The following is a 19,569-nucleotide window of genomic DNA, read 5'->3' on the forward strand; positions in this document are numbered from 1 at the left end:
TGTTTAATGTTGGGTGGGAACCATAGACTGTATAAAATATGGACGTAGTATCTGCGACATCACCCATCTGTTCCTGAAGAGCTGCTTTTAAGCCAGACGGCAGCAGCCATATTGGAAATGCGGAACTCAACCAGGCATAGTGTGACGTAAAGAGGTGGAGTTTGAGCCTCTTAGCCAACAACTACGTGTTCCCATCCGTACAGTGCCGATAGAGAAATTAGCTACGTAGACCCAAGCCGTTTTTTGAACCAGGCTGTAAACATGTTTATTATTGCTGCAAAGATCGTCTTTTTTTAATTGGTGTGTATATGGTTTCTGGTGTTTCTGCAGCCAGCCTCAAGCGGATTCTCGATGTTTATAACACTTCTGCATGGGCTTCATAGTTTGAGACTGGAGGTTGCCGCTTGGTGGGAACTAGCGCTTAAGACACTTTAGCGCCCCCTCCCTTTCCAGTGGTTGGGGGTGTAATGACAGATTTAAATATATCAACGTTTTATTGTACATTTGTTATATTGAGATTGAGAAAAATAATATCAAGATAATTATTGTTACGGTTTTATCGCCCAGCCTCATTGTGACGACCCTCATCTGTTTTGAGTGAGGCATCAACTCTTTTCATTCAATCTGAATAAAACTATTGGACAGACTTATTTCAATCATGTTACACATCATTTCCTCTTTTGGCTGAGAATGTGTGGGGAATTTTCAGAAAATTTCAACACATTTTGAGCTTTGAACGCAGTCGTAACTTCTCTCACTTCCCGCGTTTCAATGATTTCTCAGTCTGTGAGCTCACTGCTCTCTATAAACGGCTTTCTAACATGTTGTTGTGAGCCAGCTCTGCTCCAGCTGACGCCACACAGTGCTCTGTTTTGACATTCCCAAACCCACCCCCAGCCCCCACCGCCCCCATCACCACTAACACCGCAAATCTCTCAGCTTATCCTTAGCCAGGCGAAAGACCACCGCTCCGCCACAGCCACGGGTAATCACTTGTTCAGGCTCAGCGCCTCTGCTCTAGAGTTAAGATATCCCCTGAATTGTAATGGATTAATTGGTTGAATATACAGAGGGACAGCTTGCCAACTCAGCCTGAACGGAATAAGACTAAACGGCATGAAAATGAACAGTCCGTGCTCGCACAGATTACTTGAAATGTCTACAAGGATAGATAGAGGACCAAGATTGCCAGTGGAAATGGGGCTGTACGCCTTAGGCATTGCGTGTGTGTGTGTTTTTTCTGGTAGTAAGTGTGTGCGTACAGGCTTGTGTTTAGGTAGACATGGGTAGTCTGTCGGCGCTGGGGTGATAAGCAGTAGCGCTAGCTAGCAGTGGAGCGTAATGTTCCTGCTTTAACACTTAATAACCCCGCCAGTGATTTACTGCCTATGAGGCTTTTTCCTGTCTGTTTTGTTCTCTCTATAAAAGCCAGACATTGTTTATAGAAAGGAAAAGCACCCCCCCCAGCACTCACCAATAATGAGGATTAAGGTGGTGAGACCACATTTACCAGCATTAGTTTTTTCCTATTTGTGTTTCGAACATGCTGTTCATTCTGATATTGAAAGCACCTGAAGCACAAGTACACAGTTCTTTGTAGAAGCAAACCGATGTCCCAATTTTTAGGGCAATTTTTCTATTGAATCAACACAATGTATTTCCTTATCATCTTCTGCTTATCTTTCATCTTTCCGGGTTCCATTTTTCTTACTTTATCCCCCCCCCCTCAGTTTTGACAGCCTGGGTGTCTTGTTGTCAGAAGTGTTTGGTGGGTGAACTGCCCCACAAAAAGAGGATTAATACCTTCTCTGTACTCTCTGCTCAGCACATGTTTCCTCCGAGATGCTGAGTGGATCCTGAAGCAGCGACTTTTTACACTCACACTCTCCTCCCCTCCCTTCTCTTGCAGGCTGACTTGACGGGGATCAAATGGAAGAGGTTTGTGTGGCAGGGTCCCACCTCTGCACCCATCCTCTTCCCAGTAACAGAAGAGGACCCCATCCTATGCAGCTTCAGCCGCTGCCTGAAGGCCGACGTGCTCAGTGTATGGCGGCGCAGCCAGCGGCAGGGCCGGAGGGAGCTTTGGCTTTTCTGGTGGGGGGACGACCCAAACTTTGCAGACCTCATCCACCATGAGCTCACAGGTAGGAACCACTGGCAAACATAAAGGAGCATATGATTAAGAAGAAACATCTTTTATGCTGCTTGTTCTCTACATGGAGTTCAAAGGTCAGGGTCAGCTGCTGAACAACAACCAGAGAGCTTGTATTGACTCACAGATTCACTTCAGTGGAGTGGAGTATACCCTCTGACACAGAGTTGATTCTCAAGGCCAGTTCAGGCCAAAGATTTGCATCAAGATCAGTTAAAATGTGCAGTAACTTGTAGCCTGCTGCAAATGTTTATAGTGTTATGAAAGCATCAAGTTTACACCAGTGGTGCCAGACAAGCCTGGGTCGGCTCTCTGTCTTTGTAGTGGATTTATTTAGCCTTCAGCCAAACGCTGCAGGTCTGGGTCTATTTGACCAGGGGCCGGCTAAGCGCAAGTGCACATACAGATCAAAGAGGTTAGAGCTGCAGGAGAGAGCGCACCGTCTTAAGGTAGTGTGGAAGTCTGAGCTTGTTTATGTGTGCTTTCAAACATGGCAGAGCTAAACTATCAGGAAAACAGTCCAATCTTTCCCTAGCTGTTTCATGTTCCTGTTTCTGAAACAAACTGGTGAGAGTTTGTATCTTACCTGATGGGCTGATTGTGCTACAAGCTCATTGTCTGCTACAACAAGTGACATGCTTTAAGTTCAGCCACTGGTAAGGTGATAATCTGAGATGCAGGGGACACCATTGGCTTCCATTAAACATTCTTAGACATACTAGCTAACACTGCTGCATCTCTCCACTGTGAGGCTCTTGATCATTTGTTTTTGTTCTGAGCTGAGCTTTACAGTAAAAGAGAAGTTAAATAACTCTGCCTGCTGGTTTGACTTGTAGTGGGTCTTTCAAGTTATTAGAGCAAATTGAATGATTAAATAAAGAGTAAGGTTGGACTGCTATTTTATTTCTCTGAGTTATTGCAATGCAGAAAATGATCCATGAAAATGAAGCTCAGCTCCCCCCTCTTACATGCCATTTTAGCTGAATTCATTCAAGGTTATATATCTAAGAGAGTGATTGCTGTAAAAGATAGCTGGAAGTGTAGACGGCTCACAGCTTTTGTAAAAGCAGCACTTGAACATCGATCACCCTGTCATGATTCGTTATTGGTTGTAGGATGAAAAATGATACAGATTTCAGTACTTGATTGTCAGGTAGGCACAGGGGAGAGAAAGTATAAGTGAGAGCCTCGGGGAAGTGTTAAAATCTGTGTGATCTGATACCTCTCTAATGCCCCCTCTTACCCTCCTCTCACTGATAAGCTCGCCAGTCAGGATGGTAGTGCCAACACCTGCAGGGCGACTCCCTTTCTCTGGAGACACTTGGCATCACGCTATCAAATTATCACATGCGTGTACGAGGAAGGCTATTAAATCTCACATCTTTTTTTAAAAAAGATTCTAGCAGAGCAAGTAATGTGAAGTCTCATGTCGCCATTCCACGGAGGGTGAACAAGAAAAGGAAGAAGGAAGCGGAGCTCAGTCTGATTATAACTTGAGTGAGAAACACAGCGTGCAGGAGCAGCCATGCAGAAACGAGGCAAATGCCCCCCCCCCCCGCTTTCTGCTCTGCCCTCTTCACTAACAGTAACATTAGAGGTGGAGGGAAGATGGAAAAGGCCATCTTTATTCATGCTCTCTGCCATGTAGATTGAACTTTGGAGTTTGAGCCAAGCACAACCCGTCTGTGACCCTCCTTCATTATGAGACATTGTGCCTGGAGTGGACTCAAAAATGGGAGCTGAAAGCTATGGTGGGCAGCCCATTCAGGCCTAGCGGGTCCTGGTAATTACCTGAAGCGTCTGGCCCAGGCCCTCTAATGGAGTGTGCTACATTTCAAGTAGAATGGGGCTAGTATAGAGAATCTATATTTGGAAACTGCTGGGAGTTGGTGCTGTTTTCTTACACTGGCTTTGGGGGGATTAAACGTAATGTGTTTAGTGTTTCAGGAGATAGAAATTACATAATTGAATATTGACGGAAAAATCCGTGCTGCATCCTTTCTTCCACATATTTTGAAGCAGGATAAATCATGTTTTTGCAGGACTCTCTGCAGGTCCTGTTTGAGCTTCTATGTTTCTTGAATTTTGCATCCACAGGGCTTTTTTTCCCCCTGAGATTTCCTCTTGACGTAAACTCTCACACAGACATGCCCCCTAAGCACCTGATGAGACATTTCTGTTCCCCGTGTTCCTCAAGTGTTTTTGCACCTCGACTGAACTTTGTCTTGGTGTGAATGTTTCCCAGATGGGTGGTGTAATCCGTGTTTCCTGTTTTTGGAGGCAGCTGCTCCTTTCTCCCTTGTGGAAATACGTCTTCCTCTTCCTCCTCCTTCTTGAGCCTCCCCCCCTCCTGTAGCTGCTGTGGGGCTCTGCTGGTGAAATGAAGCAGATCGGCCTCTCTAGATGGATCTGAAGTCGGCCAGAGGGCTTCTTCTTCTTTTCCTCCTTCCCTCAACCCACAATCTGCAGCTGCTGATCATTGTGTTCAGCATGGTGTGTCCTGAGACCTGATAACACAGCTGAGATGGGGATGCAGGAATGTCTAGTGTTCTGTCTAGATGGCTTTACCTGTGTATATGAGCCTGTTTGTATCACAAGGGAAGGGATGATTCTGTCTTCTCCCTGAGTCACTGAAGGTATAAAGCTACCAAGATTCTCTACACTCCAAGATGTATTTGTCATTCTTTACACATCTATGTCTGCCACTGCTTCTGCAAGCAGCTGAGTGTAACACCATGGACATCTTCCATGAGAGAATATGTACCCTGTTATCCCTGCATTTAAACACTGCTGCACCTCCCCCCTCTATATGACGACTGTCTGCTCAACCAGGTTGAGTGTGTCTCTTCTGAGCAGCTCTGAACACCTTTGCCTTTCGATGGTGAAGTACAAAGTGTTCCAGACATCCCTGCAGCCTGGGATTATGAGAATTTAGAGCCCATACAACACAGATTTTATAAGGGGATGAACAGATAACTGTAAGCAGCAGATGATTCTTTGATCATTCATAACAATGCATGTTTTCTGAGTGGATTTGTCACCAACAGTATGACAATGCACAAACACTTACAATGCTTCCTCTACGAATAAATAACTTCATGGAAAAATGTGTAACATGATTGTTATTTTGAGGCTGATTCTAATGTAATGTATAATGCCCCATGTGCTGCAGACAGTGCAGAGACTATGTAAGTGGAGCTCACTCTGCAGGACAAACTACCGTAAAATCTATAATATCAGTCGCACCAGTAAATTAGTCAGTCTGTTTTGAAGGGTCTCTTGGTGGTAGAAGGGTTTGAATGGTCTTCCTGAGTGCAAATTTTCACTGTGCTCAGCAAAGTCCACTTTGTTCTGTTTCTGTACAGCTGTGTGGCTCTTTCTGGTATCATCTGTTTACACCATGTGGAGTTAAAAGTAGGGATGCTCCGATCCTGGTATTGGATATCGGCTAGATCGGACTCAAAAAGCTAGATTGGATATCGGTGACAAGGGGCTGATATATAGTGCCGATCCATATGGCAGATCTATTCATCTCAGTTCTATGCTTGTCTGTGTTTACAACGGCCATGTGCGTCTCCTACGTCATCAGCGCCGGCCGGTCTGTGCATTTTTCATCTATCTTAGTTTTGGATCATTACGGAACGCTTCGCCATGAACCCGTGTCGTTTACGCTCAAAGATTACAGAAACGCGAGTTGTGTTATTTGGATGTCTTTATAAAATGTGCTGCAGATTAATATTGTCACAATATCAGACGTGGAGAATGGAAACAGTAAGGGCAAAGCTGGGCAGAGTAATAATGTATTCAATGATTTTAATAGCCCTCCTCCCTCCCACAGGTACACTGTACTTCTGTGGGAAACACTATGGAAACATTAGTTGACATATTTTTTATTTTCTCATTTGAAGCAGTTTTTTTATACAAATTATTTAATTCCTCTTATCCACCGCTGAGGTTTATAGTTAAATTGTAATATCTCTTGGTTATTAAGATTAACTCTCCAAACTGCTGGTACACATTTGTTATCTCTTGAATAATGATACTGTCAGTTTAAAAATGCCAAAACATGATTCTATCCTCACATTAAGGAATATAGATTGTTAAATCAATACCGGGATCGGATCGGCTAGTATCGGTATTGGCAGATACCAAAGCCCAGGTATCGATATCGGTACCAGGACCTAAAAAGTAGGATTGGTACATCCCTAGTTAAAAGTCCTGCTAGTTACCAGTAGGGCTGTCAACGAATATTCCAAATTCAAATATATATTTGAATATTTAAAAAAAGCGGAGATTCGATTGTGAAAATTAATATTCGACTGTGGAAAACAAACACATCGGCGGCTGCTTTGGAGTGGGCGCACTGCATGACAGTTCAGGGACAGGTCACAGGAGTCACACATGCACAGAGTGAAGCAGACTGCAGAGAGAAATCCTTCCGTCCCCCGATCCTCAGTGCGCTCTGAACGCGTCTTTTCCTCCGCTGGGAATATAGTGAATAAAAAGAGATCGGGCCTCTTCACATGTGGACTGTCTTGTGTTTTTGGCAAATAACCTGTCAGGCCTAAGACCCTACAGGCAGTGGACTAAAAGAGCCCGACAATCAGTGACACTGGGATAAAATGCAGTTTTTCCTCTTTTTTTATACAAGCGCCAAGAATGTAAGTGGACTACTTTTTCGTTTTTAACTTCAATTAATGTTAATAATGTTTGCTTCAATCACTGAATGAAGCCTGCCTATATTAGGGACAAGAGTCGGGACCTTTAATTGCTCGCACAAGTCTTGTTCAGCACTCACTCAGCGCATTGCGCACAGAGAGGGAAGGGGGGCGAGCGAGCGAGAGGTCAACAGTCTTAAAAGTGTTACAGTATAGACCATTAGGACATTTACTTGTTTTGTAATGTGTAGGTATGTTTTAGGCTTGTTATATCTTAAATAAAAATACATATACAAGTATTTATGTCTCCTTGTATTAGTTTGTCCACCTGTTATTGACATAATGCGCAAAATATAGATATTCGAATGGTTCGAACCTATGGGATTTTTTAGAGCGAATATTCGAACGTCATTTTGGAGCAATTTTGACAGCCCTAGTTACCAGTGCAACAGTTAATCTGAGCATACATTAACTTAATCCCCTTTCATATTGTGAGTCTGCAATAACACCATAATGATTAATGAAGCGCCACTGTCATCATGCCTTTGTACTTTATACTTGTTGCACTGTTATATAACATTCAGTCCTCTTTTTTGCATTAAAAATGTGTTTTATAAACACAATGATGCCTTTTCTACATCATACCAAGCTGATATATGTAGTAACTGTGCTAACTTTAGAACTAAACAGCAATACAAATATGTCAGTGGTAGCCCCATAGTGACTTATACACAGGCCAGTCTCTATAATAAGTATACTCCATACTCCACCCCTATCCCTTTTTCTTTCTTTACACATCCAGATGAGCCCCTTTTCTTGGGGGCAGCCAAATGCAACCCTCTGAATATCTTCCAGAGAGACTGTTTGAGATTGTGTGCCCTGTTATCCCTATACTGAAACAACACTGCCTCATAGAAAGCTCCCCGCTGTCTATGAAGACCATCTGCTCACCCAGTAGTTGAGCCTATCTGTAGTGAATAGCTATAAACATCTTTCAGAGTAGACAGACAACACCTCTCACAGAGGATGCCCGCATAATTCGGCCCTCAGTGCATTGGTGTTTTATCAGTCCTTCCTCCAAAGCTGAAGATTCCCGCTGGTTTTCTCTCTTACCATCTTATTTGAAATTAGGGCTTATCATGCGAAAGGTAATAGAATACCAGAGTGAAGGTTTGTCTTGGTCCTGAGCACCAAGATCACAGATCACTGCTCGGACAGTGTTTGCGTGTGGAGCCAGAGAAACAGGATGATGATTGACAGTCTGTTGCGTTCTGTGGATTCTCCCGGGTGCTGTGCCTGAGGAGGTGAGAATCGACAAATACCAGCTAGCATGGCAGGGCAGACCCCAGCAGGACTGACCCAACCTGTGCACTCAACTGGAATGTCACAACTGTTGTCGCCTTTTAACTGCCACACTCCTTTCTTTTTGGTCCACTAGTTCGATGGATTTCTTTTGACTTTGGTCCTTGCCTGTCTTGGGAAATTTAAAAAGCTCTCTTTTTCTATTTGCAGCCTCTTTTTAGTCTTTAGTTCACTGTTGGCGGTAAACATGAAAATCCACTCTTTGCCTTTCATTTCGGCGAGCTGAAATGGCACTTGCTCGTTCCCTCACCACCCCCTTCCACCCTCATTAGATTAGCGGCCTGTGAAAGTCTTTTAATTTTGAGCAAGTGCCATTTCTGTATACCCGTGTGCCAGTAATCCCTCCCCTCCAAGGAGATGAGGGGAGAAGGAGTGAGCTGGAGAGATGAGAGTAGTGAAGGGCGGAAAACTTGAGGGATCTTTTAATGCCTGACACTTAATCACCATTGAAGGAATGTAAGGCTAACCACCGAGCCCTTTCTCTACGCTGTTGGACAACTTGCCTTGCTCATGCTAACACAACGGGAAAACCAATTCTAATTATCCCTTGGCCATGCACAGAAATTACTCCCAACAAGTGAATGGCATTGCTGAATTAACCCCCCTCTCCTCCTCCCAGTGGTTGAGTATAGGCATGTATTCTTATGCTAATGCCTACCTCTCTTCATCATCCTCCTGCCTTAAAACCACGTGACCAGGCGCAAAGACAAACGGCTGCCTCATCCTCCCCTCTAAGACACACTATTTTTGCATAGAAATAAGGAATGTATGTCCATGATGGTGTGAGGGTCAAGTACTCTGTGGTATATTTTATGATGTTATAGTTAGTCCTGGTCCCTCTTCCCGCTCTCAATACTGCACTTCCCCTCTACCACAATGCCCAACGGGGGTTTCCTCTGCTGGCAGTCTGGCACCATGTTTCTCTCTTGGGTTTTTCCTGTTCCCTTGGCTGCATGTGACTTCAGAGCGGTGGGCTCTACACATAGCTGCTTTTTTTCTGATTTTAGCAAAGGTCTGATTTGATGAATGTGTTTAATCTGAGTGAAGATGTCTTAGGAGATTCCCAGCATTGGGTCCCTCTGCAACACTGATGGGCCTTAAGTTTTGGCTCACCTCTAAAGGTTGTCTAAATCTTGTTCTAGTGCTTGCAACTCAATCCTTTGTGTCACTAAAGCATCTTTACACACTGAACTCCTTACATTTACGAAATAATTTCCTGAATGTACTTTCCTTTAACACATGCTCCTCACAACAGGAGATAATCTGTGTTGGACACACTGTCCTAACACAAAATACTCTACTTGCTTGAAGTTGAAGAGCAGTGGTTTCTTCCGCCATGGTCATTTTTCTTGTCTTAACATCGGTACAACTTGTAAAAGGTTGTTTCCCCAAGACAAACACAGCAATATGAAACATACTATTGATAACTGAAGTGAGCAGTAAAGACAAAATTGGTATCAAATTTGGGCGTAGTCTCAGGGACATCACCTTTTGTTGTTTCTGAAGAGGGATTTCAAGCTAAATGGATGACTGTTGTCATGTTGGAAATGCTCTCAACCTACATTTTGGTTAGCCTAGGAACACACAAAGAGGTGGAGCTGAGGCAACCTTAAGCCTGCTAGCAAACAGCGACAAGGCACCTGCCAGTCTGTTAACTTAGTTACATCCCATATTATACAAATCTATGCATTACTCCTGAGCAGGGTTTATATTTCTGCGTCAAATCTACGTCTTTGCATGAGCTGTGGGTCTGCGTAAGACTTTGCTCATGTGGAAGCCAATTCACAAAATGTAACTACACGTCTCAACAACACTAATGGTGCAATGGATCATCGTTGATCCATACAGATGCCTCTCCACGGTTCGGCACGGACGTGGTGCGCGGATTGGTTGATGAAAAAAAAAAAAGTTGCGCCCATTCACGTGATGACTGCATGTTCAATCCACACTCACTCGTCAAGCGCAGCGCTAGTCTTTGCAAGTGAAGGAGCAGAGGAACTTGAAAACCCTCCTGCATCTGTTCTGTCACATGTATGGGAGCATTTTGGTTTCCCTGTGAAATACAGTGAATGCTGAATGTGCTTGAGCCACGTTATGAAATTTCGACACACACCCACTAGACCAGAGGCCGTCAATACCCAGGCCGCGGGCCACATCCGGCCGCCTATTTGTGGCCCCCGAACTGTTATCCCTTCACCGCGTGTTTACCGGGACTTGTCTCCATGTCAACGATACGCAGACAGGCTGTTACTGGGTCACTTAGAGTTCAATGCTGCGAGTGCAATTTTTAACTTTCACTTTCGTTTATGGAGCAGTTCGCATATTGGCACTTTGCCAGCTGTAGGACCCTAGAATGCACGAAAAAGGTTTGTTCCAAGTTTGCAGCTCAAAGAAAAGTGGACGGTGAAAATCAGCAAATGAAAGAAGAATGGAGTGAAACTTTTGAAGTTCCTCTGCTCCTTCACTTGCCATGCTATGAAATGCAATGAATGAGGCAGGACTGGGCCCACAGTAAATTTTGAGTTGACTGTTGTTTTTATTTAATGGGCAAAACTTTACAAGTGTTTTACAAAATAAATGGAGGACAAAGTTATATTTTTCTTGTCTTGTTTGTTTTTTTTCTTGTTTTTTTTGCTGATCCGAAAAATTATCCGATCTGTGACTCAAAACCGTGATACGACTCGAACCATGAGGTTTTTTATCCATTGCACCCCTACTGGCTAGTGGCAGTTGTTGCGATACAGCTTAGACACAACATTTGACAGTTATTTGAGGCCTACAATAATAAAGATTGTTAATAATTAGTTTAAGAGACTAGTGATATTGGTGCTGACTAGCGAGGGTGAGGACTTTTTATTGTTTAGTTGACTAAACACACATCTTTAGTTCTCAGGACATTTATGAAGACGCTATGGCAATGTAGCAGAAAGTGGTGTTTTAGTCTGTTTCCTCTTGCGTGGATGATTTTCAATGGCTGTATTATCTGTCATCATCGTCTCAGTCAAATCCTCCTCTTAAAATGAGTGAAAGGTAAAATGTAAATACCTGAATGGAATGAGGACAGAGCTGACTTGACTCCATATATAATGTCAGAAGGTTTGTTGCACATATCTTTGAAGTATGTGAAACATCTATCCATGCACCATCCTATCATCATGCAGCAAAGCTTTTATTTTCAGGTGAAGGTTGAAAGGGACAGACGGTCATCTGCAGCCCAGTACAGGTTATCAGTGATCTATCTCCACTGTGGTCCCTGGAGCTCACACAGATATCCGCTGCTCTGTGTTAGGAAAAGTCTCCTGAGAATCAGAGATAGAGAAATGTATGCGGGAGGGAAGAAGAGGATTGCATTTGAATTGTCTATCTCCTCCATCAGTTGATGATGAACACATTGTTTGGGATCCATCCAGAGATTGAAGGAAGAAAAGCTCAATTTAGCAGCATGTGTGAGCTCGTGAGCTTGCTCTTCACAATAGTAGTTTGGGTTTTTTGTTGGTATGCAGTTTCATCTCGGAGCTTTCACGGCTTTGCTAAGTTCATAAGATTTCTTTTGTTCTTGTTTGACCACTCTCCTCTGTGCCTGTATGAATAAAGGGTGAAGAAAAAACAACCCTACATTGCACCTCAGGGCAGAATATCCCGTTCCAAAGGGCATATTTCAGTAGTCTGCAAGGGCTGAAAGATTCTCTGTTCAGGTCAGACTTTTTCTTCCCTGTCCTCTGTGAATATCTCCCATCTCCCAAATTATTGAACTGCCTTTTATATATGTGAGGGATGCTGTTTGAAAAAACTGTAGTATGTGTACTAGTATACAGTATATCTATAGACAGCTAATATCTACAGCATTTAAATACCAAAACATGTTTGAATTATTTATAGGAAAATGAAGAAGCTAGGCTTGAGAAGCTTGAGGGAAGATGCTTTTTTATTTGCATGTTGAATGGGACTTTTATGGAGGGAGAGGGGCTCTTTTCATTTAACATTTTGAATGGGATGTTGTTGGGATTGCATTTTTGTAGATTTTTGAAAGGGATGGGTCGGGGGATGAGTAATATTTAACTCAATATTCATGTTTTTGTTCTTCAAGGTAAGAATTGATTGTTCAATAAAATATTTAATACTTGATAAAGTTCTACTTACAAATAAATCTGTTTTAATTGTATTATTTTGGATGGATGTCTGCTTATAACATAAAATTTATGCTTGGATATGATACCTTTCCAGTTTACTCCCATAAATTCCCATAAATTCTCATAAATTCCCATTGACAGTTTATAATTTGGAATATTTCCAAAATTCCCCAGCTTAACTTCACATAGAAATTCACCAGAAACTTTCTGGAAATTTACTGGAAATTTTCCACCCATATGCAACCCTAGTTGCAATATTCGGATACCAATTCTCCAACATTACTGGGTTAGATTTTTTGATTTAATATCTTCTGTTATGTTAACGCCTCTGTATCTCCAAGCATCTACACTGCTCTGGAGCATATTTCTGATGAGTGATGCATGCATTTGGAGCAGCATGTTGAGCACGTTGCATCTTTTCTGTGTCTGTGGTATGCAGTCGTATGGATCATCAGTGAGTCTGCACTGAGTAGAAACAGATCTGTTTCCTGCTTTCCCCAATGTGACTGGCCTGTCACATTCAGTACAGGAAACAGTCTCTGAATCTAAAATAATACTCCTACAAAAACTAGCTTCCACGCACATCAGACTGCATTTTAATGTAACAGGTTTTACTGATGTGTGAATTTAAGATACTCAGAGACAATGCCCTTTTGAAAGAGCTCAGCAGTGACTTATTGGTTGTCTGGCATGATGAAGGTAGACTTGAGTTTATTGAGTTTACAGCTGTGAATTTAAAACAAGTTCAATTGAATTCAATAAGCCATGTTTATTTGCTATTAGAGCCACTATGTAGTCACTCATTCTCTAATTTTCTGCTGCTCTTTCCCATCAAGCTGAAGCCCATCAGCTCCACTCTGCCTCTTGCCACTTGCCTGCGTTAAGAACCTCACTTTGGATTTGAAGTTCTAATCTTGATGACTAAACAAAGTTTGACATTATGAAAATGCAGCAGCCTGTTTGTTTATCACAGAGTCACATTTCGCTGCTGGATGGGGAGACATCAGTTAAATGGTTGTCTCACTGTGCATTCGCATTCCCTTTTTTAAAGTTTGTAACAGCATATTCGCTGTGTTGCATGCTGACAGGAGCAGTGACACTCCAAAACAGATTTGATGCACAGATACAGTCCTGCAATGATGTAAGGCCAGTTCTATGCACAATGGCCCAGTGGTAGCCCCAGGCAAGGATTCTGAAAGGAGAAATGCCACTCACTCTTTAGAAATTCCCAAATGTTACTGACTTTGACAGCCTGTGGAAGTCTGAACTGAATCTTGAAATCCTCACACTTAATCTGTAAACGTGGACAAAGGTGGTCCAGAAGCTTTTTAGGAGACAGTGTAGAGTCTGGACCATGAAACTAGACTATTCACTAAAAAAATTCCTTTTAGATGATTTTGATACAATCTGATTTACTGCAAAAACTGTAGTTCCTCATTAGCAACACTTGAAATAATATAGGTGGAGCTTTGTCAGGAGAACACTCTTGTTGGGTGAAGCTGCTGTGGTCACATAGAGGCTTTTGATGGATATCAAATCAAGTTCAGGATTTGACAGTTACTTCGGTTCAATTGCCCACAGCCACAAATAGTAACTCTGAAGCCACCAAATGTTATATGTTGAGATGGCCTCCTGTGTCAGACAATTCTGTCCCCCAAGTGAAGTGTACTTAGAGCCGTGGGGTTGAGGATATCGTCTTCTTTCCCTGAAACTTGTAAATATGACCGTAAAATCTGAAGGCTGTCTGACATTTTGACAGACTAGGCTATGGACTGCGATTCTCACACTGAAATTCCCACAAGTTTAGCACTTATCATACAGGAAAATTCATCACAAATTTATAATAATATTAAAATGCTAATGTATTGAGTCAATGCTTGTGTAAGCTAAAGCTAACATATGATTTATGAGCAGTGGTGGTGCAGGCTAATGCTAGCATACTTGGGCTAGCTTTAGCGCACAACAGTAACTGAGTAGTTGAAGTAACATACCATAAACCCTCTCGCTAAAGCAGAGCCTTTGTTTTTACTAGGGATGTCCTGATCAGCTTTTTTTTTTGCCCGATCCAATTTTTTGATATTGAGTGACAACATGACAACATGCTGCTTCCTGTTACAGCCCTTTCAAAGTAAAGTTTTTTGGACTACATAACATGAGGGGACTGTTATTGTGAAAAGTATTTTTTTTTAAATGAACTGTTTATCCTCGGGGTAGCTTAACTACGATTATGGCGGCAGCCGTCGGGATTTAAAATATATGCTGTTGACCATTTAGCTTCAAGTCACAGCTACAGTCAGCGATCACACACATCTTGGTCTTTCAACTACCGAGTTTTAACACACTTTGAAGCAGGTAAAACCGTAGTGACAGATGAAAATCCCTCCAGATCGAGCTTCAGCTGCTTCACAGGCAAGTGTCACAGGCTAACACAGAGAGGAGGGTCCAAGTTACGTTGCTGTCTGTCAAATATTACTCTGTTACGCTACTATGTTTACCGGCCACTTCAGTTCTATCACACATACACATGGTTGGCCTAGTTAGCATTTCGGAATTGAGTGTATTGTTTTTATTAAGCCATACCGCGCCCCCCCGACGTACCTCTGCGCTAAGTTGTTCGTGCGTTCGAGTGTAGCTCAAATTGAGCACAGTGACAGCTGACATAAAGGACCGGATGAGATGATTGGCTCAAATGCCGATCACTGATCTATTAAAAAATGCCCAGATTGGCCCTGATCCGATACTTAAGATCGGGATCGGGACATCCCTAGTTTTTACTGCAGAAGGTACCAGGCCTTTATATGAAGCAGGCTTGTATTAGAGACAGGCCTTTATATCAAATACTCTCCACTTTAGAAGTATAATGGTTCATATTTTAGTTGGAAGTGAAGGATTGCACAGCTTTTGCCCCTGCTTAACCTGCCTAAATGAGCCAAAAAACATGATCTAACTCACAAAGCACACGTGAGAGGTCGAATGCACCACAAACTACGCTGCAACTCAAATAGCGTCTCTGTGCACAAGTGTTGCTTTCATTTAAACAAGCCATTATTATGTATTAATTTTGAGCAAAACATGACCTCTTTATGCAATTGAGTCCTTTTTGCATAAACACCCAATTCACTAACACTGGTGCTAACAGCCACACACTGCAAGAGTTGGATTTTTACTGTCTGCTCAGGGCTGGTGGTATTGGAGACGGATTATTTGTAATCGTCCTCCTTTTCAAACTCTTCAGTGATCATGACAATGTTAATAACTCTGGATGAGGTACAATAATAAGTCTGTAAATAAAATCTGTTAATATATTACTTTGACATAACTATTATTATGATACTAATAATAATAATCAGCAGTTAAATCAGTGTGGGGCTGTCTGCGGTTCAACCCTACTCATACAGCCTTTGTCATTCCTCATGACGACATGTTTTTTTTTTACGATCTAAACAAGCTGCTTTTTGCAAGCTCGCTCCAGGAAGTAAGCTAATTATAAACTGTGAAAATTGTGTCACATCTGTCATGAACAGACTCCATAATAAAATTGTGAGGGCTGTCCCTCTCAATCCAACTGATCATATGTGTATACCATTTAGCACTGTCAGGATGAGAGCGCACAGCCAATAATGGAGAGCGCACAGTCCCAGCCAATAATTAGAAGTTAGCCTTTATTCACTTATAAAGGACGTGATCCCAACTGTAAAAAGGAGCCTGATTGCTGATTAAATACCTGTCTTAATTTGAGGATTTACCTCATTCTTGCAAAATCTAACATTAGCCAAATTATTACTGTCGCTCCACTCTGAATTCAACTGAACCCCTGACAAGAAACACTTGCCTCACAAAACCCAAACAGCACAGACCGGGGGCTGAACGACAGATACAGTTTTTGAGAGATTGATCCAGTCATTGCAGTAGGCTGTAGCTCGTTATCTTACAAAAAATGAAAGTGAAACTGACGGCTAATGACACTGTATGATGGAATGTTTCAGGACCTTGTATGTCACAGTGACGGTGAGAAAGTCTAACGCAACCTCTGAGCAAGTGCAAGGTTACACATCCACAAAGACTGCAGTATTTTCCTGCTTGCATTGCAAAGGCTAGCACTAAATCTCTGAAAGGCACTTTAATGCAAAAAGTTCTGGTGGACATTAAGAGTGTATAGCAGATTAGATGATTATTATAACAGTAATTTCATTGTTTATTTTTCTGTAGGTTTCCATAGGTTTTAAGTGCCCAGAAATTGTCTTCTTTCTATTGTTTTTATAAAAGTTTACATTTTGGCTACTTGGTTCTTAACTTGCTGAGAACTTGTTTGTCCCAGAGGCCAGTGCTTTAAAATATTAGCATCCCTTCCTGCAATTAGCCAGTGATACACGAGAGTAACCCTGGCTGTGGTGCTTTCTTTTTTTCCCTTCATAGTTGTTTCCAAAGTTCAGTGAGCAACGCAGGGAATGATGAATAGACAAACCCAAACCAGCTCTTAAGAGGAAAATGTAGGGGAGGCCAATGGCTTTTGTGCTTGGGGATCAATTTTCCTTGGCTAATCTCCTGCCTGTGAACCACCCTCTACTTTCCCCCTCTCCTCCTGCTCTATCTCCCTCTCTGGCTCCTTCTGTGATGGATCTCCATTGACTGGCACAGCGCAGAAATTCGGCCATGCATGCAGTCCCGGCCCATGGGTGCAGTCTCCCTCTCTTTTCTCTCAATCTATCCCTCTTTCCCCTCCTCTGCTCAAGAAATATTCATTAATTAGTAATGGAGATTTTACAGAGCAGCACTGGTTCTCGCTCGCTCTCTCTCTCTCTCTCTCTTTCTCTTTTTTCTTACCGATAAGGACGAAAAGGCAGAAGAAGAGGAGAAGAGGAGAAAACCTTCTGGCCAGGCTTGGTAGAATCCCCTGAGCACAGTCGATCACAAGGCATTAATCTTGCTGTTTAATGACCAACTGCTGCTCTAATTGCTTATACACAGATGAGCAACTGGGTGGAGGGTGGAGGGTGGGCTCAAACAAAATTTCCAGTCATTACTTTGTACCAAAACTTTCTTATGAGGTTTTATACACAGCAGACACGCTCTGCACGCGTGTTGGGAATAAGCAGGAAACTGACAATGCATGTTTTCTTGATGATGTAGGAAAGGTGTTGTGCACTTCTGTGTAAAAGATGTTTTCACTTGCTCGCTGTAGATCTGAGTGTTCATATTGCTGTGCGCCCGCTTAAGAGCTCTTATAAAGGTCAGCTCATCTGGGCCCGCTGCACAGGAGGCAGAGACATGAAAGTGTCCCAGCCATCAGCTGAGCTCATAAATCTTTTGTCTAAATGAGGCCACTCATCTTTCACCCTGTGAGCTGACCACAGAACACAACTCCCCGCCCTCACATCACATGTGCACTCACAGATCTGTCACCAAGATGGAATTTTGGGTCACAGATGTAAGAGATGATTAGGGACCCAAAGTGGTTTAAAAACTTACAATAATATTCATCTTCTGCACTTAATACTGCATTTAGGAGTACTCAAGGAAAAGACTGACCCTCTGGGAACTTCTATAAAATGAACTTTCACTTCAGACAGTTAAGTTAATGTTTACTTTTTATGCACCTGTTATTATAACTAGATTTTCCTGAATTGTTATGCTGATGAATTGTCTCAGCTGATGGCACCAAATATTTGCTGTTTCCTTTTGTGAGGATTCAATACTTTCCTCTGGTATGTCATTTGCATTTTAGATTTGGGACTTGCTGAGAACAGGAGCTACTATTGTTTCACTTTTACTTTAACTTGATATTTTTGAGTAAAACAGTGACTAAATAATTCAAGAAAACCATCACAAGATGATTTATAACAACAATAGTTGTTGAGAGCTGTCAGTGCATGTTAAACACTGCACGATAGTAAACACTGTACAAAATATGGATGGGGCAAAATATGATAATATACTGTTGTCCTGACTCGTCCTATGCACTGTATGGCTCTTTCACTCTATGGCATAATAATGCACGCTTAACAGACTTCCCCTCTATTGTCTATTGTCTTGCAATTTTGTAGCAGAATTGTTGTATTGGGATATTATCGTTATGGTTGGCAATGTATTTAGTTTACCATATCATATTTTATCGTATTGTACCTTACTGTATCGTACTGTACCATATCTTACTGTACCATATTGTATCATATCGCCTGTATCGTATCGTATCGTATCGTATTGTCTCATACCCATACCCATGTTTCATAATTCCCTGGGCTGTTTTGTATTCCTCAGTTAGTCAGATATCGAGATGTATCACTGTAAGATTGTCTTGCAATTTTGTTTTTTGGGTGGAGAATTGTTGCATTGGGATATTATCGTTATGGTTGACAATGTTTACCATATCGTATTTTATTGTATTGTACCGTATCGTACTGGACCATATCGTATTGTACCGTATCATATCATCTCGCCCATATCGCATTGTATCCAAGCAGCAACCTCCAGTATAAAACTATGAGTCCAATGCGGAAGTGTTAAAAACTGCAGTTCATCGAGGATCCACTTGAGGCTGGCTGCAGAAGTACCAGAAACCACAAACACACCAATTCAAAAAAGCCGATCTTTACAGCAGAAATAAACATGTTTACAGCCTGGTACAAAAGACGAGTGTAGTCTGCATAGCTCATTTCTCGATCGACACACTGTACGGGGGTGAATTTTTTTCTAACGCGGCAATTTCGAAGATATTGATATTATGAGTCTTCCAATGAGAGGCACAGTTGACTTGATTGACAGGCGGGAACACTGTAGCTGTTGGCTAGGAGGCTCAAAGCCGCCTCTTTACGTCACAATCACTCGACAGCAGCAATATGGCTACCGACAATTGGCCTCAAAACAGCGCTTCAGAAACAGATGACAGACGCCACGGATACTACGTCCATATTTTATACAGTCTATGATTGTATCGTATCGTATCCTTTCATACCCATACCGCATCATATCATACCGTAGCCATACGGTGTCATATTAGTACCGTACCTATTCTGTATCGTATAGCAATGTATCGCATTGTATCTTATCATTTCACACAGCACCCTCTGATTTTTCCCCCTCGTACAAAAATATGTTTAAATCACACTTTATTCTTTTAGATATGTTATTTTAAGATTTTGTTATTTTGCAGCGTGCACTCTCTACATGCATGAAGTGCCCTACTGCACTATCAGGGTTCCCACACGTCCTGGAAAACCTTGAAAACAGTTGACCAGTTTTCCAGTACTGGAAAACACCTGGAACATGG

The 19,569-nt window shown here is 42.2% G+C and overlaps 1 protein-coding gene across 1 annotated transcript in view; it reads left to right on the forward strand.

Moving 5' to 3' along the window:
* med13a (mediator complex subunit 13a) overlaps positions 1-19,569 on the forward strand; it is a 136,390-nt gene that overhangs the window by 19,214 nt on the left and 97,607 nt on the right. Inside the window, 1 exon segment of the mRNA XM_034683752.1 lies at positions 1,910-2,144. Coding sequence (XP_034539643.1) covers positions 1,910-2,144 — 235 coding nt within the window.

This window comes from Notolabrus celidotus, chromosome 5, assembly GCF_009762535.1.
Source record: "Notolabrus celidotus isolate fNotCel1 chromosome 5, fNotCel1.pri, whole genome shotgun sequence".
In the NCBI taxonomy this organism is placed as follows: Eukaryota; Metazoa; Chordata; class Actinopteri; order Labriformes; family Labridae; genus Notolabrus; species Notolabrus celidotus.